Source organism: Lipophrys pholis, assembly GCF_963383615.2.
Source record: "Lipophrys pholis genome assembly, chromosome: 1".
NCBI lineage: Eukaryota > Metazoa > Chordata > Actinopteri > Blenniiformes > Blenniidae > Lipophrys > Lipophrys pholis.
In genome coordinates, this window is record NC_137635.1 from 40,281,098 (window position 1) to 40,306,136 (window position 25,039).

The 25,039-nt window shown below is 41.1% G+C and overlaps 1 protein-coding gene across 1 annotated transcript; it reads left to right on the forward strand.

The window, feature by feature from the left end:
* Window positions 1-1,036: 1,036 nt before the first annotated feature.
* On the forward strand, window positions 1,037-23,338 carry LOC308121680 (BMP/retinoic acid-inducible neural-specific protein 3-like). Its single transcript, XM_080483070.1, has 7 exons — window positions 1,037-1,944; window positions 5,087-5,289; window positions 11,177-11,397; window positions 15,148-15,253; window positions 15,948-16,184; window positions 18,873-19,095; window positions 22,065-23,338. Exons 1-7 carry the CDS (start codon window positions 1,682-1,684, stop codon window positions 23,188-23,190), a joined length of 2,379 nt encoding a protein of 792 aa, XP_080339196.1. The 5' UTR covers window positions 1,037-1,681; the 3' UTR covers window positions 23,191-23,338.
* Window positions 23,339-25,039: the final 1,701 nt, after the last annotated feature.

Genomic DNA, 25,039 nt, shown 5'->3' on the forward strand with positions numbered 1-25,039 from the left:
GCAAACACTGTATAGAACCACTGACGTAAAACAATGTCTCTGGAATTTAGCTTGTTTTTATTATAACCTCTAAAAAGCAGACACAAAAGTCTAATTAGAGATTCATCTCCTGTACCTGCCATCTTCACGCAAAGAGGCAAATGCCTGCTTTCTTCCACAACGTAATTTGAAGGTTTATAGCAGTTTTCCCTCTCACATCACTCAGCTTTCACACATCTGAAAGATTTGTCATAAAATAGTTATGATGTTGCTGCAAGGAAGGCTGGAGGGTAAAAAAAAAAGAAATCCCAATCAGCATCTGCCCTTACACCTGTTTCTCCCATCGATGTCTGACAGAAACGCCATCAATTATGAAAAATCACTCTAGAATGTTTAAAAAGTTATAAATGAGTTGTATTATTTACAAGTTACGGGTCAAAGATTTCTTTTGCATATTTTGGAGTTGAAGCATTCTTTTCAGACTGAGAAGTATTTTTATTTATTTATTTATTTATTTATTTTTTGTGCAAATCATCTTGCTTGGGGGACGACAGAGTGAGCACACTCCTGAACTTGAATTGCACCAACCAAAAAACCCGTTCACTGTTAATGGCTTGTAATTATGCTCACCGGTAAATCCTGCTCCCTGCATGTCATAAGGGAGCTGGTGTGGACCATTGAGCCACGCGCGCTGCAGGCGCTGGAGCTGTGGCACAGGACAATAAGGGGAGAGGGGGGGTGTACTACTTTGAGATAATTAGCCTATTATCAGACTCTGTTTAAAACTTTTAATGTGAAACAGTCACACAGAAAGGTACAAGCAGTGACTGAAAGTAATGAGTATAAATTATGTGAAGGTGATGGCGAATGATGGAAGCAGTATTTTACGCACACCACATCATCATCATCATCATCATCACCCCGCTGTCCTCACAGCTGAAGTTCACTTAGTGATAATCTTCACTGTATATATTACCCTCATCGTGATGCACTTGCTCGCCCTCTTGCTTTCTCACATGGAAAAAAAAAAAAAGGCTGGGAAAGAAAAGCTCTCTTTGTCGAAGCAGGCGCTCATTCATCCACCAGCTCACACAGCGAAGGGAAGGGAGGGAAAGAAGAGCCCGCACGCAAACATTTAGAGGGCTTTCTATAAAGCAGACACTTTAAGGATCGCACAGTGCGGCAAAAGGATTGCAGCCAGGTTGGAGAAAACTGTCTTTTGCGTTCAACCTCTGGAATTACCCCGGACTGCGCGGACGTCCTCAGAATGAACTCCCATCGTGTGTCGCCGCCTGCGCCGCCTCAACTTCTCACCGAGGAGCGGATTCCGGAGCATCCTCTCCGCGAGTAAAAAGTTGAACAAGAGCAGATCTCAAGTTGGGAAAACACTCGATGTAAAGGACTTGGTGCAAATCACTTTTTTTTTTTTTTTTTAATCGGATCAGAGAATTTGAGAGGGTTTTCTTTCTCTCGTTTCGACGCGCAAGATCGGTGGAGTTCACTCATTCCTGAAAGCTGCTCCTTTTGCAGAATCAGATTAACATCAACTGTGCCGCTTGACAATTCATTTCTAAATATTAGGAGGGTTTAGGATGAATTTTGGGCAACCGTTCAAATGTGCGCAACGCGCCAGGCCACTTTTGGATTCTTAAGAGTTGTTGTCCTCTCAGTCCGGAGAGAATGAGGTGTCACTGGGTGAAGCATGACCTGTCAGAGAATCAGTCATAAGCGGCTGTCTCTGCTATGGGAGGGGGCGGCTCTCAGCCTCTGGCTCTGCTGCTGCTGCTGCTGGACCTCCAGGACCGCCGCCGTTGCCGGAGCCGCCGCCGCCGGACAAGGCGACAGCGCCCCCGGCCCTCTGGGCTGGCTGCTGTCGGATAAAGGGCCGTTCCACCAGTCTCTGGAGTTCACCGAGGCTGCGGAAAGGTATCAGCAGGGATTCAGCACCAGATACAAAATCTATAGGTGAGATATGTACTTCAAGTCAGCAGTGATAATTCAATGAATATTATGTGACCAGAATCCTATTCTTGAGATACAACAAGACTTTGGGGCTGTGCTATTTGCAGTTTTTCATTTCCTTCATATTTGCTACTGGATCATTTTACTGATGAGCAATTTGAGCCAGAGTGCAACCTATCAGTGCAGGCAGCTGCTGGAGTGTTTGGAATGAACACCTGCACACTCTCAGAATTGCCCTCACAGGTATCTGCACCAATTTACTTGCAAGCTGATGAGCAAATCTGAAGAGCTGTAGCCACAGAGAGAGTGCCCTTTGCTCTCTAAGCATTCTGACTGCAAACAGATTAGGCATCTGAGTATCAGCCAGCGTTTGGTTCTTTTTTTGGGGGGAGGTTTATGTTTCGCCTTCTGGAATGTGATGGGAGTGTTATTGCTGATCTTTCAAAATGACCTCTGCAGCAGGAGGCAATCCAATGACAGCATTTATTGCATCTTTTCAGTGAGTTTCGGGAGCATCCCGAAGGTGCACTTACCAGCTGCTGCTCCAACCTCTGTAGCAATACAAGCTTTCTTTGGGTAATATATTCCACATTTCTTGTTGGAATTTAAGTTGGTTCTTACATGCCTGTGGTGTTGCAGAGTTTGGTTGAAGAATGCAAAGTTTCTTTTCAGCCGCCAGTAAATAAAACTGCTTGTGAATACATAGGTGTATAAATCAATTGCTCCATTGTTGTCTCTTACAGTGTTTTATAAGAGAACAGACTTGCAGTTCAAATGTCCTTCATAAAGCTTCTACCATTGTATAGGTAGTGAAAAATCATTGTTGGGGACAAAGAAGAGGAGCGCTGGTATAATGTCTAAGACAGCCACTGTCAGTATTGGCAGTTGATGTCTCACCTCTTGGAGGACTTTTACCCTGCAGCAGTCAGCCCTGTACCCTGTAAGCTGGCTGCTCACATTTTTAACTCCAAGCATATTCTGCAGATTAGGGATTTGAGGATTTTAAGGATGGTTCCAAAATGAGACCCAGCTGAGGTAAAAGCCAGCTGTAAAGGATGATAACTGGCAGGAAAGCCCTTTTAAGACTGTTTGCACTTTCCTCCACCTGATCTTGGCTGTTATTTAAAGTTTTGGAGATAAAATCTGAAAGTGGAAAGACTGAGTGCAATTATTCTCCGAAATGTTTCGTACCCCTTCACACTTCTTGCAGCATCGTAAGCTCCTGATTTTTTTCATCGGCAAGTGTTCTTAAATAGCCTGAGGCTTACACACCCCTAAAACCCCTGTAATAGCTGGACCACAGTGACTGTCATGTGGCTGTCAGTCATGTGGCAGCGTGTGATTAAGCTGTCCATTTGTTCCCCACAGCTGCTCCGTTTTTTAATTTTCTGCACCCTTTCAACAAATGTTTATATCATGGCTTATTGCTTTCTCTTCACACAGCATAGGGCTTCATGGTTAGGTGATGCACGCTCCTACAGCTCCTTTGTTTGCCACAGTGTGCATTGCTGATGGAATAGCTGGAGGCTAAACCTTGGGCGGGAGCTCCACTGCCCAGATGTCCACCGGAGACGGACACTCAGCCTGTCCCCTCGTTATGATGATTGGCTGTAATAATACACTCCACACTGTCCCGGTCCTCCAATTATCTCCCTGCCGATCGTTTTTCTCATGGCAGGGATTTGATGACCTCCTGGAAGTGGAGGGAGGGACACAGAGCAGCAAGCGAATGCTGTGGGAGAGGCAGACAATAACTGGTGCTATACAGAGCGACAGAGAGACAGTTTGTGTCTATCTGCAGTTCAGCGAGACTCGTGTCCAAAGGGCATAAGATAACCAATGAAGGCAGCTGATGATGTGGGACTTTATTTTGTGCCTTTCTGAGGCAGAGTGAGGCACAGCTTTGCATCCCAATAAGTTTTCCTTTATGCACGTATAGGAGTTATTTAAAGCTGCGCTCAATCTGTGAGCCCTATCACTCTGATTCTCTACCAGGGGTCCTCTAGGGGCAACTCTACAATCTCTAAATGGTTGGGGAAAAAAGTGATTTGGTAAAACATAATTCCGAATTTGTTGAAAGGTAATGTGATATTTTGCCATTTTAGTCCTCTAAAGTTTGATTGGAAAATGGAACGTTTGTTTTTAGCGGGGTCTCCTTGCAAATGGTTTTGACAAAGTCAGGAGGAATACAGAAACAAAAGTGGAGAAATAGAAGCAATATCTAAGAAGCAATATAAAGAAGCCATATTACAAATCAATGTGATTCTGATTCTTTCTAATATCAGAGCCACACAGTACAGACCTTCAACCAGATTCTAGAAATACTACGACATGTGAAGATATTCCCCTTCCCAATTAAATTTTTTTTTTCTATAATATTGCTCTCGTTGGTAGATTCATGCAATGTGTTTGAGCCCCAACTAAAAAGCTCCCACTAGCTGCCCAGTTAAAGAGAATGAAGCAACAAGGCTTCATCGGTCTAAAGGTCAAAAGCATCAGAATTTGCTGTGATGAGTGCTTGAGAACAACAAGTGAGCAGAGCATAAACTGAGTGCTGAATAATTCTTAAAATGTCTCATCTCTGCTGATCTGAATAGTAGTAATACGAGAGCAAACTTGACTGAACCCACTGAACGAAAGAGAACAAGTATAGAAACGTACGCACTTGTTTGAAGTATCCACTTGTATAAAAACTAAGTTTTTAATCAGTATAAAATAAGTATGGTAAATGGAAAAGATACAATCACTGTGGAATAAAATAGACTTTGTGAGAACCTCAGGTTACATGCAAGTGAAAATGTAGCAGTAATACAGAAAAACCTGATTTGATTTATTACCTGAAATGAAAAAGGTCCAGCAAGGTCGAAAAGTCCTTCACCCGTACATTTAGATAGAGCTCGTCAGATTATCACTGCCACATTGTGTCAGCCCTCTATAGGAATGAATCTGTTCAGTCAGGCCTGTAATATATGCCTCAATATATGTACAATGCATCCGTCTGTGTTCATCTGCAGCGCCGTTCTCCATACACAACTAAAGGCCGTGTGTGTGTGTGCGTGCGTGTGTGCGTGCGTGCGTGCGTGTGTGTGCATGTGCGTGTGTGTGTGTGTGTGTGTGTGCGTGCGCGTGCGTGTGTGTGTTGCAGGGAGTTTGGTCGATGGAAGGTCAACAGCCTGGCGGTGGAGAAGAGGGATGGTTTTGGAGGCAGCGGTGGTCTGGCTCCACCCCTCGACCCAGACTTCACGAACACCATCCGCCAGCTGGGGAGGCGTCCGACCCTCCAGACGATTACAGAGAGTCTAATCAAGAAATACGGCACCCACCTCCTCCTCTCTGCCACTCTGGGAGGTACAGTAGAGATTCAAAGCAAACTTGGTTCACATCGCTTCTCATGTGAGCTTGTTCCATTTTTTTTTCTTTTTTTCTTTTCTTCTTTTTTTTTTACAGCATATGGGGCCCTGATTTTATCGCCTGCTGCTTTCTGAGCAACAAAGCATATAATCATATATTTGGATCAGTGTTATTTTGGCTCAAATTTCATCAAATCTCTGTTGTTTAGAATGTGACAAATTCATTGTAGGAGGCGGGAAAAAGACAGCAGGATTCCACAAATTGAGCTTCACAGCTGTTGTACAATATAATCCTTTAAATGCTAATTCCTTAACTTTAATCCTTCGTTCATCAGTTATATTCATAAAGTGTAGTTTGTTTTACAACCTGAAAATGTGGTCCTGGAAAATAAACTATTTAAAGGGGACATATCATGCTAAATCCACTTTTCTAGCCCTTAAATGCATTTTGTTGTATATTTAGAGTGTTTAGAAGTACAGAAAAGTTCAAAGTAGTCTCTTCAGGTGCTCCGTTGATATCTTTATATTCTGTTTTGGTCATATTTTGCGATCGGTTTCGATTTTTCTATTCTCTATTACGTTTTTTGAACAATGACGTCACAGTATTCTCAGCGGAACTGCCAAATTAGGACATCGACATTTCGAGCAATCCGCCATTTTTGTTTCTCGCTGCGATTTTGTAGTCCAACCGAAGTTACGAGAGGATAAGTCGAAATGTTCGGTTGTTGGATTTAGTAACCCACAAGCTTCGTTACACCGTCTCCCAGCATCAGAACCTTTTCGAAGTGCCTGGTTGAGTTTTATTTTTCACAAAAATGTACCCACATCTGTGGGTAAGGTCATTTTTGTGTGCGCGAATCACTTTAAGGACGACTGCTTCAACAACCTCCGCCAGTATAAAGAAGGATTTGCCGAAAGACTTCGTCTGATTGAGCGGTCAGTTCCTTCTATCTATGGAGACGACGAACAGAGCACTTCGGTAAGCTGTATATAACGCTAGAAAGTGTGATGATAAGACGTCCCTGTCATTGTTTTGTTAGCATTAGCAGTTGCACCGTCTTCATATGTTAGCGCTGTGTGCTCGTTTTAGATTATAATGTAACTTCTGTGTTAAATAGTCGTTGTAATACAGGCAGTATTGTAGTAGTGGGCATGGATGGAGAAGTTAGTGTAAATATAGTAACACACCATTGCGTTACATCCATATGAAGACGTTGTTCTGTAGGTGCATCATCGTCATTTTCATCTCGCTCCGCCGGGTCCGACTCTGGCTCCAACATGTATGGCTGGATGGACAAATCTTCCGTTGTTGACATTTTGTAAATAATGTGTGAATATAAAGTTTCTGCGCCGCTAGATAATTGTATCTGTTCTATCAAACTACAAAGATGGCCGAACAGGGTGACGTTGAACCGAGTGTCACCTCTGCAACCTGGAGAGGAGGCGGGGTATGAAGTGTCTCATTTGCATTTGAAGAGACCGCCCCAAAACGAGTTGCTCTCAGAAGCACATCAGAAAAGGGGTTGAAAAGGGGCCTGTGGAGCTCTAATAATGAGGAATTCAGACCCAAGCATTGCAGTTTCGCGTTGTATAGACCACAACTGTATGATTTATATGTAAAAAGGAAGGATTTAAAAGCATGATATGTCTCCTTTAAGTAACAATCCAATTTGATAGTTCAAATCAAAATTATTTGTTTTTACATAGTAAATTCTGGATTGTTCTGTAGATTGGTTTGCTTTTATCCTATTTGCACAAACACAATAGCAGCCAAAGCATCTGTAAACATACCACTTGTTTGTCAGTATCTTATAAAATCATAATTCATACATTCATGAAGGAAAAATTCTCATAGTGTAATTTGGAAGTGCACTCAGCACACTGCAAAGCAACTGAAGATTTAAATGAAAATGAAGCCTTTATTGCTTAGCTGAACTTGGACTCTTGAATTACTGCGGTCACCGGGTATTTAGTCTAATATACTGCATATAAAGATAAACGACATGCCTCTTGTTCTGCCTATTGTACAGAAGTGAAGCCAAAGTCTTTTGGATCTATGGGCTGCCATCTTTTATTGGTGACATATTTTGGGACCATCGTTTCTGCAGCAGCGAAGCCGCAGTACTAATGTGCCACCATTACAGCCACCATTGTCTGTCAACCTTCACCCCTTTTTATAGCTTAAAACAAAAGTAGACACCAACCAATGTTTCTCAGGAAAGGTATATCAAAATTAATAGATAAAAGAATTATACTTTCCAATTCTAAGTATAATCACTGATCTTTTCTCTTAAATTAACTTATTCATTAAAAATCTTCAAACACTGGGCGGTAAGCAGGACCAGTCACCGCTGGCAAGTCCTTATTCCATCACAGAGCCAATACATGGAGACAATCACACAGCTCCAGGTACTTTACAGTTGCCTTCTACCTAACACATACGGTATGTCTCTGGACTGTTGAAGGAACCTGTAGAGCCTGAACAAACCTCATGCACCCACAGTGAGAACATTTAGATTTGACACAGAAATAAATTGAGTTTGGTTTGAACCAGTGTCTCTTCACTGTGAGGTGAGCATGCTAAATGCTGCATCATCATGAGGTTGACAAACATGAACAAAATCAGAAATTGTGATCTCAGAAATGTAATGATATTTTCTGATGACTGGGAGGTCCTACCGACAAGTCTGGACTTGGGAGCCTGTCCCTGTCGTAGAGTGTTCTCACTGTGCATGCATGAGTTTTCCAACCAGTTCTCCGGTTTGTCCAATAACATGCATTTTATGTCAACTGGTGACTTTAAATTGCGACTGTGAATGTGGCAACCTGCCTCCTCCATAGTGAGTTAGGCTTAGCCCCAGTTCCCTCCAATGGATGGATGATGGATGGATGGATGGATGGATGGATGGATGGATGGATGGATGGATGGATGGATGGATGGATGGATGGATGGATGGATGGAAGGAAGGGCGGACTGGGAGATTTTGTTAAAAAATTTACTACATTCATCAAATAAACAGCTGGATTGTCAAGTTGGTAATACTTTTATTGAATATGCTTGTTTTATATTTCTAGGTTCATTCGTATGGATGAGGCATGGCTTTTATTTGATTTTGCAACTATTCTGCTTTTGGCCATTTACATTTTTTGGCCTTGCTTTTCAGAAGCAAAGCCAAAGTCTGTCTTTGTTCACAGCCTATCCTGTTGTCTTTTGGAGTGTCATTTGATTACCACTAAGTACCTAAGATGTGGATCATAAGACAACCAAACTACTCCTTCATGTAATGCGTCTCGTTCACAGTTTCTTTGAGATTCGGACTCTCTGAACCAATCCAGTAAGTCACCCATACTAATACAAATTATGTTTACCTGACAAAGGCATCGAGCAACAATAAGAATTATGACTTATGGCTGTCAGAAACAAAGGGTAATGTTGTTTGGCTTTGTGAGACAGCTATAAAACTTAATAAGGAGGAGGTCAAAGTAGATAAACATGTCAAGAATAGAGTAACAACAAGGGAATACTTTTTGCTCCAGCTTCCTGCTGAAAATAAAGATTGTTTTCCTCTTATTATTTTTACGCGTATCACAGGAAACGTTTGTGGACAGCACAATGTCATTATGTCAATCATCCTTGTCAGATATCAGATGAGAATTTCTATATTTCTTTTATTCCAACTGGTATGGTGAGGTTTGACTTGCAATTATCAAAACTACAACTTGTTAAAGGTCAACAAATTGCAATGGAAATGGCGTCTGTTCCCAGAAAAAGGGTAAAGAAACAGCGCTAATCACACACACCAAAAGGTCACCATGATAGATCCTCTTTTCCAGCCTTGACCATTAGCAAGTGTTCAACATAGCAGCAGCAGATTAGAAAACAAACGCAAAAAATGTAATGTGACGTGTGAGGAAACTGACAGCAACACACACGCACAAAAAAATGTCATTGTTACCACAAACATGTTGGCAAAATGTGCTTATCTATTTTGATTAGGACAGCAGCAAATGTCACATTTTAACTGAATGTGTTTTACCGTCCTCACTGAAAAACAGAAAAGCCCCCCCCCCCCCCCCCCCATTTAGTTTCATCAATCTAATATAAGTATCAAATTTTCAATTGTGCCAACTGATAGTATTTGTGCAATTTGACAAGACAACTTTGTAACATAAATACTTATATCCACTCCCCGCCCATCACAATGGTTTAGTCCATTTTACTGCTGAATGATGAGTAGAAGTGTGGCGGTAACTGACTTTAACTCTGTGGCGACGTTACAAAGGCTCCTGTATGTTAGAAAATCTAATTTAGTTCACGTTTTTAATACAATCAAAACTAGTAACCAGGCCGCACTTTTGCGCTACTGTGGTTTGTTGCATTATATAATAGTACATTCCTCATAATGAATGATTTGTTCTTCCCCAGACCCTCCTAAAAACTCACAACACCATCACCGTCCATTAACAATAAAAACTGAATTTCTTTGTCCATACTGTAAATTCTATGCGGGGAAACCTTGGATTGTTAAAATTGATTTGGCACTTCAGAGGCAAATTAAATCAGATGGACTAACAGAGAAGTTTGTTACAACAGAAGGTTTTTGGTGTTTGTCTGGAGGTTGGTCTGTTTGCCTGTGTGTTTATACACAGTTCTCCTCTGCACAGCTGAGGGTCAAGCTGCAAATAGATAGTTTGAAAATCAGGAAATCAGACAGGTATTTACAAATGGCTCCTGATTCTGTTAATGGTTGCTAAGGCTTAAAGAGTACCTGCCAAGAACACGGTCTTCAAAACGTGGTCATCTGTGTATCTTCCTGACAACTCAGCCTGCTGGAAAAAATAATGGGCTTTATTGATGACCTCTTCACCCAAAGTGAATGGAGCAATTTTACACCTGCTCTCTGGGGAATACAGTAGTGGGAAGTTATATCGAGAAATTGCGCAAAATGACCAATTGCAGGAGAAGAAGACGAAAAAAGTGAGGGGAAAAGTGAGGCGCTTTACCAGAAAGAGTAAATTACAGCATTTCATCGCAGAAAGGCCTAGAGTTTTCAATGTTGGCTTTCCCTCCATCAAAAGTAAAGAGCGGGAAGAACTTCGCAGTCCAGTGTTTGGCTTTGCTTTGCACTTTGCTTATTGAAAATCTGGTTTTGATGGTATTTATGAGCAACGTTTCTGATCGAATATACAACCTTTTCACGTATAGCCTGAAGTTTGAGACCATTCGGGCAAATACTGTACTTTTCATATATTTTACATTTCCATGTCATTATTCAATATCTCGCTCATTTCAGAAAATACATTAATTCAAGAAAGTGTTTTTTTTCCTTATAGGACCTGTGGGGCTTTGAAAAAGTATTGAAATACTTCAGTTTAGGTGTAAGAAATGTAAAATATGAATGTTTCTCAGTTTGAATAAAATTGTGGATAAAAAGTTTTTTTTTTATATCCTGAACTTTTTTAAGATATCTTGGTACATCCCTCACCAATGTCTGAAGGCAATCTTTAATGAAACTGAGAGGGCTTCATGGCTCTCAGTGATATTAACATAGTGCACAAGTTATTTCTTAAAGAGACTCAGTGGCAACCAGAGACCCGCTTTGTTTCTTGTGTGATTTTTGGCCATTATAATTAAGATAATTAAAATAATTAAGGGAACTTGATCAATGATCTTGAATAAGCCCTCTTTATTCATGAGGAGTTTAATAGATGCAGAGACCTTGTCTGTGCCTTTTCCTGCAATCATCCAAACCATCAGTTCTCCCACAGCACTTAATCACTACTGCGCTTTTCTCTCCAATCTGAAAAGATACTAATGAAAGGTGATTAGTGCTGCTCTGTCAGAGCTAATGAACCTCTCATTGCCTCTGCCTGACTGTCACCAGGGGAGGAGTCTCTGACGATATTTGTGGACAAAAGGAAGCTCAGCCAGGAGTCTTCTTCTTCCTCGGCGGCCGAAGGCAGCCGTAGCAGCAACGGGAACTCAAACACTACGGGGGCCGTGACCCTGGAAGCCCTCCACCAGCTGGCTGCCTCCTACTTCACAGACCGGGAGAGCACCCTGCGCAAGCTGCACCATCTACAAATCGCATCCACCGCTATAAGGGTACGTGGAAGTGAGAAAAGTGCAAATACAACAGTGATCTGCTGGGAAATGAAACACTACATACTTTCTGCCTGAAGCGAGATGTGTTGCTCTGGTGTGTCGTGGTTTGTAGGCCTCCAGCAGTTACACGTGGGAATGCCATGAAATGAAGCACAGAGTTGAACTGGCTTGGTTCAGTTTCCTTAAACTCACTCTACCTTCATAAAGGAAATATTCAGAGAAGAATGATGACATCAGACTGGAAATAAAATCTATGCTTTATATCAGTATTCACCGTTAGCTTCAACTTTATATTTGAGCCTTGAAAATTTCCTGGGCTCATGATATTAAATTAACGTTGGCCTTTTCTTTCATACAGTGATGTTATCTATTAATGATACCCTCTAAAAAGTTAGGGTTCTTAGTCCATCAATCTTTTTGCTTAGCTCTACTGGCTTTTGTTGCAAACATGGCTATATAAATAATTCTGTAGGTAATACTTGAACACACTCACGGATACCAGGCATTGATTAGACTACTAATACATCCTCACAAGAACAATAAGGCACTGCAGATATTTGAAATACTGCTTTACCTTTGGTTCAATAAGATACATTGATATGACAGTTTTCCAATAATTGTATTTTTTGCGAATATTATGCTTAGTAGAATACGGCGATTCGTGCTGATATTGAGTGAAAGACAGGTCATCAGTCTATCGCAGGGCTCACACAGAGACACATCATACTCACACCGACGGGCAATGTAAAGTCAAGAATTAACATGCAAGTCTTTGAATTGTACCAGTCCCCTTAACACACTGAGAGAACATGAAAACTCCATGTGTAAATGACCCATCCGTGGGCTTTTTTTTCCCTTTTCATTTAGTGGTTTGTTTTCCTACAGTGAAAGATCATACAATGAAGAAATGCATAAAGGTATCTACAACAGCCCTGCTGCATAATCATTTGAGCAAATGTAATCGATGTCAATGTATCTCAAGCAAATTATTGATTGCATGGAAATGTAGCTGTATGTACAGCTTTAGAATAATTACAGATGCAAGAGATATGAAGTAGTACAAAATGGGAATACCTTCCAAAAAAATTTATTTGCAATATTACAGAGGTTAATGTCAGGGTTCAGATTGATGGTCCCAACTCGTGGCTCAGGATGCAGATGAATGCTCAGACAGTTTATTCGTGCTCATGCAGGCAGAGGTCAGTGCACATGTGATCAGTCAGAGTGGCAGACTAGAGTGATCCAGGAACTCGAGGTCAAGAACAGGGAATGACCAAACGTGAGCAGACTAAATTTGGAAAATATGTTCTAGTTAAAGCGAGGATGGGCAAACGATTTTACTGTGGAAAACTAGGATTACCATGGTGGACAGAAGCAAGAGTTCTACTCAATTCGCCTCAAACTAATATGAAGCTCATTAAAAAGCATGTTGCACTATACTGTTTCTGCTCAATATCTGTCAAGTTTTTGTATTTCTCTGCATTGTGTTGTAAAATGATGGTGATACAAATTTGAATGATTTTAATCTTTTTCAGTAGAGAAAATATGGGTTCGCCCACAAGCATGAATTACATACGCTGTTAAAATAGGGCTGGCTGCCTCAGAAAAAAAAGGAAAACACTTGTATTGCATGCATAAAGTAGGCTCATTTTCATTTGATTCATAGTTTATCATTGACCCCTTGTGGACCAGTAAAGGAGACGTGGTTAAAGTCTGAGGTAAAGGCGAGAACAAACACAAGACACATTACAGAGATGCGTAACATGGTGAGACAAACTGGCAACCGACAAGACTGAGGACGGCACATAAATACACATAGGGAGAGGAAAGTTAACGAGTAACACCCCATCCATTCACGGGTGAGGAAGCAGAGAGGAGGAGCGGAGAATTACTGTCCCTACATACTTTGCAAGAATGGAGAAACTTGTTCTTTCTCCCAGGGCTGCAAGGAAATAACGACATAATTCTTCTCCCGCGACCCTGGTCTGGATGTTTTCACAGCTTGTTCTCAACGCATCATGAGGGCTGAACTTGTTTGTCATGTGACTCCATGTGGGACAATTAACAGGTCAGAGAGTTGAAGTGGACATGATGTGCGCATAAAATTCAACATGCCATGTTCAGTCGCTTCTTGTTGTTTTTTTTGTCTCATCTCCTCTCACAAGTTTTTTGCTCAAGAAGTCTGTCCTGAGCAGAGTTGACATCATCCTTGTTCTTGTCACCTAAAAGAAGAATACACATTTCTGAATTCTTGCAGAGTATGTATGCACCTTTTTTGGGGGGCTTGAATGAACCATGTTAGGAAAAGGGATCACATAGACACCAGAGAGTACGAAACACAAAACGGATCAAGATGGCGGAGACACTTGATCTGAATAACTGATTTACATGGAGGGCAAACGTTCAATCCAGGACACTTGCAAAACTTCAAGTTCACTCACACAAACCCAAATCTTTAACACCAGTTCAGGGACTTTCTTTCCCATGATTACATGATCAGGCAGGATTAAGAACGAATGCTTATTTGCAGAATTGGCCTGCCATTAGGAGACTCACCTGTTGTGGCTGCAGGGAAGCAAGCAGGCTGTCAAATCTGTTTTACCAGGTTTTTTTTTCTTCCGGCATCGAGTTTATTTTGGGAGAAAATATCTTGGCATGCTAAAGTAGCTGGGAACAAACATTTCACTCCATTTGTATCAGAATATGATAAATGAAGGTCTCTCAAGTGTTTATAGCTCACCGCCTCTAAACACAGTAATTAACAGCCTGTTTTCAAGCAAGGAAAACAATGCTGCGCGATGCAAGGTTGCGTCTGCTCGGTGGCAGGCTTTAAAGAATAAGAGCGCCGAAGACAAGCGGAGCGGCAGTTGTGCTTCCTATGGTATAAAACACCAATCATCCATTTTATCATCTGAAGTGGCTATTAGAGTGTGCGCATTAATCAGCCCAAGGGGCAAACGTAGATGCTAAAGTGAGTAGCCACTGATGAAGACAAGTGCCCCCCCAAAATGAGAACATGTTCCTCTGGTTATGCATCAGCCTGATGGATTAAAGATATCATTCCATTAATTTCCAGCCAGGCCGACTTCCATTCATTTGGTTTTTGCAGCAGGTGCGGAGTTGAGGCTGATTGAAGATCAGAGGAAGAGAAAAAGAGGGGCTGAGGGAGATGAACGCTGCACTTTATGAGGGATGTAAAGCAGCACCTGGGATGGATGGCCATTCGTTAAAATCACATATGGTTTTGGGAATCAGAGAGAATTCTTAAAAAAAAACAAAAAAAACAAAAACAAATGTGAACGCGGATTGACTTTTGTGAGTTTATAAACTTAACATCAAACTTACTGTTGGAAATGATGTAAGCTGACAAGCGAATCAGTTTAAGGTTTTTCCGTCGGATGCAAGCTGATTCCATCTCTTCCATCAGAGGAAATTATTCTGTCTGTGGAGAGAAGGTTTTATAATTGAGGATCTTCTGAATATTACTTACGCAGTGGTTCGCTGTATGAGGCATGAGATCCTTTTTCTCAAAATGGAAAAGAGACAGACAAGTGAAAAAAGTCAACGTGTACAAAAACATGCAGGTCATTTCAGGGAGACAAGACCAAAAATGTTTGTCTTTGTGTCAGCAGAGGCTGTGAGGACCTAAAAGATCTCACCACTGAACATGGATAGTTACAGAACACAAAAAAAAAAGCACAAAATCACCACACAGTGTCATACTATTGTTTCCTCTTGGTGTACCTGCAGGTGACTGAAACCAGAACCGGTCCTCTGGGATGCAGCAACTATGACAATCTGGACACGGTCAGCTCTGTCTTGGTCCACAGTCCAGAAAACAAGGTTCAGCTACAAGGTATATGCACACTGTGATGACGAGACATGGCTCAGGTGCTCTTTTCGGAGGTACAGTTTGACATTTTAGAAGATAAGCTTATTTGCTTTCATGTCAAATCAAATGAGATTACTGAGACTAAATTCAGATCCAGACTGATTGAAGTCTTCTGAAGTGGTACTTTGCAAAAAAAAAACCCTGAAGATGCCTATCTGAAAAAAGAAAGAATCAAAACCCTTCTTTAAATGGTTCCTTTTATTTTATTATCTTTTGCTCATTTTAAGACGAATCCCACGGAATCAACAAAACCAGCTGCATGCTAATCCAAGCTCTTTCGTTATTATTACAGACATAAATCTTTAAAAATGCCCTCAAATTTATATGGAAATCCTTTTCTGAAGGTCATTCATTTAAGTAAAGTTGTCTTACATATGTGTAAGTAGTCCATTATCTGGTCCACTTGTGAATAACTGAAGCAGCGGGGTCTTTGTGGTATTGATGGTTTTCAGAAAACACAAGACGACAAAGAAACAACAAACTGTTCATTAAGATTTATAAAACACACCGAGGGGAGATTGGTATATTTCTTTGCCCATAATAAAATTTGTGGAGTACAACAAGAACAAAGACCTCTATAAACCCCTATACTGTCTATTTTTTTCTTGTTACTATGTTAATCTACGTTGTGCTGTCAATCCTCTGTTTGATGCTGCAGGGCTGCAGGTTGTCCTACCAGGCTATTTACGGAGCCGCTTCATCCAGGCAGCTCTCGACTACATTGGCTGCAAATCCGAGGGTCAGTTCGTCTGCCAGAGCGGTGACTGCTGGTGCGAGTGCAGCCCGGACTTTCCACAATGTAACTGTCCACTCTCTGACCTGGACACTCTGGAAAAGAACCTCCTGCGCATCAGGGATGCCTGGAGGCTGGCCAATCAGGAGTTTGAAGAATCCGGTGAGTCAGAAAATAATTTAGTGTGACCCGCAACAGTGGGACTTGAAAATGTCAGCCTGAATAGTGCTTTTAAAAACACCACATGTGTCACATTGGCTTGAAAACCCGTCCCTGGGACTCTGGACATCGGCACACTGGTCACCTTTTTTTGAGAAAAGAAATGTAAAAATGTGTTTTAGAGCTACAACATGGCTTTTTTTTTTTTATCCTTCTCTTTCAAAATGCATTCCTAGCTGTCAAACAGTGGCAGCTGCCTGACACCGAATGAAGAGACCCGTCAGTTATTGTGTCAAATCAAATGATTGTTCTGGTGCTCTCAAGGTGCTCCGGGCTGCTTTTAGGGTTGTTGTTTTTTTTTTTTTTTTTAAACTCCATCTGTTCTCACCAAACTGCTGCAAAGAGTCACAGAATAAAAGTGAAAAAAAAAAAAATGTCAAAAAGAAACTTCACAATGTTACAATAGACTGGGACACGGTGCAAGTTGTTGACCAGTGAGCTTTTGGGGTCTTGGCGGACAGATTCTATGACTATTTATTTCCATTTCCCTTTGTTTCGAATGTGTTTTGCGAGCTGAAGTCAATACTACACGTTTGAATGTTTCCATTTGATCCTAATATGGTTTTTCAGTTCTGATCAATTTTGAGTGAAAAAGATCAAGTTTTCTATTTTCTTATCTGTCAGTTGTAGTCACTTTTAAAACTTCACTAGGTTCACAAAATGATATAATACAATATAAAACTAAATACAACACAGAGTTAAACATGGCAAAATGTTTTGGTACAAATGGTTCAATTTCAAGAATGTCCACTGATTTTATACCCTCCAAACAATTTACCACAAAAATGATTTGTAAAATAAAACTTTGGATTTTGATGTTTCTCTTTTTTCTGTCATTAATTATTTATCAGTCCCTCTGATTAAAGTAGTTCAAACTAGCAGCTTCTCAAATGATCTCATAATAGCACCTATAGTGCATGGGGGGAAATCACCTTATTACATAAACCTTATTCTGATACTGCAACTTTGAAGCAGTGACAACAGATGGAGTTTGCATGTTCTCTCGGGCCGTGCATTAAGCATTATGTAATTTGGTTTAATTTGTGATTCTTGTCATGTCAGGAAGATGTGACCTTTTTGTCCTGGAGTTATGGGATTCAGCCTCGGGGAATTTGACTGAATAAAGTTAACGAAGAAGTACGAGTAGGTTTATACTTGTACCGGGAATTTTTTCCAGCACACTACTTCTACTTCATCAATAAGAATCTGTATCAATTTCTTCACACTACAAGCCAGAACACTGATCATTTCCCTTACTTTTTACTTCTATATGTAAAAATCTGCAAGGATATAAAATCAACTTTGAAATCTCAGGGTTGTGCGGTCTGAACTTTACTCCCTCTGTGGGTGTACACCACGGTAGCTTCTATTGAAAGTAAAAACAGAACGTCTCAAATGCCAGCAACTTCTTTATGAAAATATAAGTCATAAAGGTAATATCAGTGTCTTGCACACATCCACAGCTAACAGTAATATCTGATCTGTCCATCAGTAGCAGCAGGTAATCCACTATAGTCCCTGTAATCTCTGGTCAGAATCAGTCAAACTACAGATTTCAGCATAGCTGGTTAAACTAAACGTCCATCAGCTTGATAAATCAATCTTCATTTCCAGCATTATTTTAAGAAAATCTAAATGGGAAATATAGTTAGTTCAGTTTGACATGATCGAAGATAATTTTCTTTGTTTATAGGGAAAAAAACGACAACTTCGGAACCTTGGTTTGCTTTATTTCAAGCAAAAAGAGAAAATAAAAACTATAAAAAATAATATATATTCTGAAATCCACTTTTTCCAGCCATCTCTAATTTGAGCTTTACACAACAAAACGAAGCCTTTCACACAAATAAATAAACCAGCAATTACACCCAACCTGGCCTGAATCCAAGCACGTACTACTTTATAATTGCATTATTTTTGAGACAGTGCTATAATTACCATAAACATAGAATACATCTGCGGAGGAGATTAGTCGCCTCAACTGGCACTTACACAACCCTTTACACAACAGGAAGACAGACTGGCTGTTAGAGGAAACAAAGCCAATGTTATGGATAACATAATGCTGCATGATGCACATGTGATTGAGTGGAGACACAATAAAAAAAAAAAGGAAAATCCTCCTGAGCATCTTTCAGTCCTCTGTCTCTCTTTTCATCTAACAAATGAAGCTCATTGCAAAATTAAACATGCTGCTTTCTTTCTTACGTTTGCCACAAGTTATTACAGTTACCATGGAAACTTGTTTTTTTTTTCACACTATTAAGGACAGGAACTGCACATTTGCGCTCAGTGTCACTCATTCCTAATTAAAATCGAGTTGCCTTGAAGATATGCAGCGCTGCACGCTGACAACAGGTGTAACGTACAAACGTAAAATGTCTTCACAAAGTATGAAAGCAATTTGTTTGTTCTTGGACATGACAATAAGATCAGCAAACCTCCCTCCAAAGAAAATCTAAATAACAAAAACACACTTTCCTGTGGCACCATGGCAGCTGTTATCCCTCCTCTTGAGCTGTTTGATTTTCTAGGACAAACAATGAGGAATAGACAGTTTTTTGGGGAGTGTTACCCTGCGGCTTGTAGCCACAGGCTGAGTTTACTTATTCATGTTCTCCTTCCTACCAGAGGAGTTCCAAAGCTTTGTTGGGAAGCTGCCAACCCATTACGCTGTAAACACATCTGTCGTGGAGCACTTGTGGAGGACGGATGGCAGCCTGCTCCACCGCTACAGGCAGCTGGAAACCAGTAGCAGCCAGCTTTTCACCAAAGCCCGCCGCACCACTAACAAGCTCTTCAGCCTTAGCAAGAGGTGTCGAAAACAGCCGAAAATAATCCAGCAGAGGCCGAGGTAAGGAGCAAGTCGGGGACAGGAGGAGGGAATATTTATACTGCAGCCTGTTAACCCAAGGTGCTCCCCTAAACTTATAATTATGAGAATGATTTATGCGGCAGGCACCGAGAGAAAGCAGCCGAGCGAGACGGTACTTATTAGAAGGCACTTTAGGAAAAGTAGTTGTGGGGTGAGGTGAAAAGTGCTGACAGGTCCAAAGCTGCTTCTCTGTTCTATAGCCACTGAAAGACAAACGGGATCATGTTTGGCCAAATAGACACATTTTAGTGTGTGCAGCTTAGAAAATGCATTGCAACTGATCCAGCAGTTTCATCAGTCGTATCATATCATATCGTATCGTATCGTATCATACCGCATTGTATCATACCGCATTGCACCGCACTGCATCTGATCGTATCATATCGTATCGTATCTGATCGTATCGTACCACACCGCACCGCTTCGCGTCGTGTCGTGTCGTGTCGTGTAATGTCGTGTAATGTCGTGTCGTGTTGTGTCGCGTCTTGTCCCATCGTATCGTTTCGTATTGTGTTGTATTGCATCGCACCACACTGCCCCACATCGTATCGGATCGTGTTATATTGGATTGCACCATATTGTATTGATAGTGATTTCACTGTGTATCCTACTGGAGAAGTGAGTACATTTTTACTACACATGAAAGAAAACAAAATGGTTTTCCCCAGAAGTTGTTATTATTATGAATTTGTCCTATTTTTATTTGTATTTAGTGCAAATGTTTAATTGTTTGATAGATTTCTATTTATTCAAAATAGATCGTTTTCCGATGCTATCATCTATTACATATCCATATCAGACATCCATGATCATATTATAGACATTCGAAAAATACAAGCTGAAAAGATTTTGGGGGGGGATATCACATAAACTAAAACCTTGTTATCTAAATTCCCATTTTTATACATCCATTTCAAAAACAAGTGAGAAGGCATCATATGTTTTAACAAGAAGAGATGAACACGAGAGTAAATAAATAGTGAAACTAATTAGTACAAAGTTCCGATTAAAAATTATGAAGCATAAGTCATATGAATAATAGAGTATTTTCTATCTTACTCTCTTCTATGCAGAGAAACAGTGGCCAGCAGAGAAATCTAAAGGAAAGGGTCATAGACTCTGCTTATATCGACTCCTGTTTTTACTGTTACAGCTGCTATTCCAGCAACAAACTCCCACCTGGGTGCTCTATTTCAGCAGCCTATCAGAGGCCGCTGGAGCCATAACTTCAGTCAGATTTATGCTCTCTCATGAACACTCTGTGTTGATAGCTATTTCTGGCAGGGAAATTAACTAAATGACACAATCCATCAGCTTACTACTGAAACTCAGGCACTGCCTCCTCAGTCCACAATCCAATTACAGTTCTTTATCACACCCCCTTCTGCTTGTAAAAAAGAAAGAAAGAAAGAAAGAAAGAAAGAAAGAAAGAAACTCAATAGTGGTTCAGAGTAACTGGAAAGGATGCTGGTCCATTTTTGTGTCACAGAGAAATGAAATATTTGCATTCTTTTATTGATTTGATTTCATTGTCTTTTGAACCATTGTAATTTACTTTTAAATGCATGTTTGTCACAGTGCTTTTGCAGGTAATATAGCCATGAGAGAAAATATATGAGAACTGCAATACAATAAGAGACCTCATAATACTTAAATCATAATCAATGTTATTGCAATTTTAAGCACCTTAAGTCCTGAGTACTGCAGAGTATTAAAACAACACATGATTGCAATTTCTGAAACTTACCAAAAGGAATAGGTTCTCATCTCAGTCCTATCATTTCGATTGCAACCAACATTGCTTCTATTGCAACAAGACTGAAAGAAGATACATAAAAGCATTCTCAAATCAATATTTTTCTATTTATAAGCAAAAGACATTTTAACAGCAAGCTAATATCAATGTGGGTAAAACCAACAGAAACAACTTTTTACAAAGGCATGCAAGGTTCAAATGCAGACATGTAAAGAGAATAGTCTTTTTTTGCATAATAGCACACATTCGTGAATCCACCAGATGAGGCTCTGCCTGGTGAAGGACCCATGCTGTCTCACAAAACCCCTTCAGATCTAGCAGATGGAAAATATTTAATACATTTCTGAAAGCCACGGCCATATAAGTAGAGAATTCATTTTAAAAGCCATTTAGTTGGTTCAACATTTGAAAATGCAAGTAAAGAGTCCAACATTCAATGTACACAGATTGTTGGAACACTATGTATTATGCATTAACTCTGTTCAAGCACCGTTTCTCAATGAAGCCTTGGTATACTGTAGGAAATACACATATGACATGAATGAGTAATGAGTCAAACTCATGCATGAGGCCAATTACTTAAAAATAAAAGAACTTTTTGAAACTCCAATATTTCCATAACGAGAATGAAATTACTTTTGGAATTAATTATAAAGCTGTAAGATGACTATATGAATATATGAAAACAAACAAATTGACTCATGCGGTCCAAAGAACTGCCATCAATGTTGCATCTGACAAACTAATTTATTTATGCGATAAAACATCAATACCCAGCATCTGTCATCAATAAAGTATTGCGTTGCAGAATATGCTGTGGTGTATCGATTTTACCCCCACCTTGAAACTCGTTGCGAGTATGTGCATCTGTTTGCATGTTTATGTGTGTGAATGTCATCACAACCCATCAACACCACAGGGGGAAATTCAGCGGATTAAAATATTCATTTTGATCTGATTTTGCTTCTGTGGCTCCAGCTGAGTCGAGCTTAAATTGTTTTTGCTGCACATCAAAACAGCCCATTCTTTGAGGAGAAGCAGGATTAATCTTCTCAGGCAAAACATTTCTGTCATTGTATAGTCACAAAAACTTAAAAATGATACAAAATGACAAATACAAATTAGATATTAAACGATAGCCGCTACAGCTGAATACGGGGTGTACTGAAACACTTTTTGTCTCTTCCCTCAGGCCTCTGCTCTTCTGGTTGAGCTACGCTCTTTCCATTTTGTACTGCAGTGAGAATAACCAGGTTGGTGTTTACAGCGATGAGAGCCACAGCTGCTCCTGTCCCTACAACCACCCGACATGCCAGGGCATCATACCCTGCTCTGTGGGCGACGGTCCCCGGTGCGCCTCCTGCTCCGTGGAGAACCGGACTCGGTGCTCCAGCTGTAACCTCGGTTTCACACTGACACAGGGGGTCTGCCGGCCGGCTGTGCCCGACCCTACGGACCCCTACCTGGGCCTGGAGAGTGACAGAGATCTGCAGGACCTGGAGCTCCGCTACCTGCTTCAGCGGCGTGACCCACGCATTTCTCTGCATGCCGTGTTCGTGAGCAACGACGTGCGCATTAACACTTGGTTTGATCCGTCATGGAGGAAGAGAATGCTGCTCACTCTCAAGAGCAACCGAGTCAAGTCCAACCGTGTTCATGTGCTCCTTGGAATCGCTTTGCAGTTTTGCCTCACCAGAAATAGCACTCTGGAGCCAGCACTGTCACTGTTTGTCAATCCCTTCGGGGGCAGCCATTCGGAGAGCTGGACCATCCCTATAGGTCAGCACGGATACCCTGACTGGGAGCGGAAAAAGCTGGATATCCCTTTGGACTGCTATAACTGGACGTTAAGTCTGGGAAACAGATGGAAGAGCTTTTTTGAGACGGTTCATTTCTACCTGAGGAGTCAAAGCAGGGACACTGTGGGAGGAAACAAAAACATGACTCTGTACAATGAGCCTCTGGAGGCGACCGAGCCGTCCAACAACATCGGCTACATGAAAGTGAACAACATGCAGCTGTTCGGCTACAGCGTGCACTTTGACCCCGAGGCGATTCAGGACCTGATCCTGCAGATAGACTACCCGTACACTCAGGGATCGCAGGACTCGGCGCTGCTGCAGCTGGTAGAGCTGCGCTACAGGGTTAATCGCCTCTCGCCCCCAGGGGCCCCGCACGTAGATCTGTTCGCGTGTCTGCTGCGCCACAGACTCAAACTGTCCAGTGCAGACGTGACCAGGATACTCACTGCCCTGCAAGCTTTCAGTGCCAAACAACCAAACTACATGCAATACGAGGCAAATAAACTGTGTAGTTAATGGCCACTATTAGATGTTTTGTACTATTTCCTCGCCACAGGCCTGTATCCTTTGTCAGCTGGATAAATTTGTGTCACATGTGTGATTTGTTGTTCAAAACTGTGCTGTACATACACAATGTGCAATTAAATTTGATGTTTTGTTTCCTAATTTCAGCGTAGTGTTATGGATTTAAGCCCACAAAAATGGATTTGGGATAAAGAAGAACCTATTTCAAGTTCAACAAAAACCTTTTTTAGGTATTGATTATAAATAGTTCATCACTTACAAACTCCATCATTACAGATTCATTAATAAAAAAGACATGTTCAATTTGACTAATTGTCAGTTGCACGCAGTAAAAATGTCCTCACAGCCTTCTTAGCTTGTCGTACACTTTCCCCTCTATCTCAGTGGAGAGTTCTAGTGCTGTGTGCTGTGTTGTTTTTGCCCATCTGGAGCCTTAGCACACAAGGTCTCCATTCTCCATTCAGGGAACAGCGTTGGCACAGATTACTAAGTATATAGTGAGAGAAGGGAGGGTCGGGAGTAGCCTTTCTCTGTTCCTCTGCTGACTCCGTCCGCCATTCACAGTTACTGTGATAGATGAGGTGGGGAGCACAGAGACATGTCCAGCATCAAACAAGAGTAAGCAAGGCATCAGCGACAAGGACGGTGCTCCCTCCTCGCACCGGGGTGTCGGACCCTCACAACAGTGACTCCAGCCAAAAAAAAAGAAATCAGCATTAATCCCAGAAGGACTGTCGATGGTGCCGCCGCGGGCTAACAGCATGGCACCGCTTTGATTAGGCTAGCATCTAAAGAGCTGGTAGCAAAGGCTTCATCAAGATTCACCAGACATTTTTCTCCCGAGATTAAAGCCAGACACAATTTGCTCTGATGCCGTCATTCAGAATGAATGTGAACGAGGTTGCTGATCCACTTTTGATTGTGAGATGAAACGCTGAGTGTACTACCACTTCCACCGCTGCCCTATGCTGTCATTCACATTACTGAATGATGCATCATGCTGCAGTGGTACAAAAAAAAAAAATGTTCATTCAGTTTGTGTGGCACGGAATAGATTGGAAAAAAGCTTCAAGTGGTACTATAGGCAGTTTTGGAGTCTTTCAAGGCTACCTTTAAGCTTAAACATTGATTTTGCAGTGTTAGGACCCAGACTCATTGTCTCCAAGTTTTAAGCCTTTTACTGAGCTATCAGATATCGAGGGCTTTTCGTATTGGCTTGTCTCGTCACATCATCTAAAATCATCCTTTAGAATTCTCTCTCTCTCTCTCTCTCTCTCTCTCTACGAGCCTTACTTTTGGTTTTCCTCATGCTCTCATTTTGGAAAGTTAAAAGCAGTTTATGTGCTGGAAGAAGTTGCAGCAGTAAAATCCAACATGCCAAAATCTACCAACTTGTGAGTTTTAATTGACTGCAGGAAAAAGTGTGTGAGGAAGATATTAAATCTGGACCACGTCCCAGTGAAGGGTTAACTCCTTTGGCTACACAGCAAGCATCTGCTCAGACTTTAAAGTCTTTTTAACAAGCAAATATTGTGCGTCTGGATGTGAAAATGTGGTACATTTTTATTGGAAACAGTCCAGCTTACCTCTGGGGGGGAATTTGACACGAGGAAAAAGAAATGGAAAGAAAAGAGTTTGTTGTTATGAGCGGTTCAGGCTTGGAAAGCTGGTTGTGGTTTGAGGATATACACCTTGTCTTACAGATCAACTCAAACTGTTTCCGCTTATTTTCACTTCATCTCGACTCAGATGGCAGCATCGTTCATGGAGTGTTAAGAGTCAAAAAAAAAGGGCACTCAGAGAAAAGTCTGCAAAAATGTGCACGACTGTAGTGTAGAAA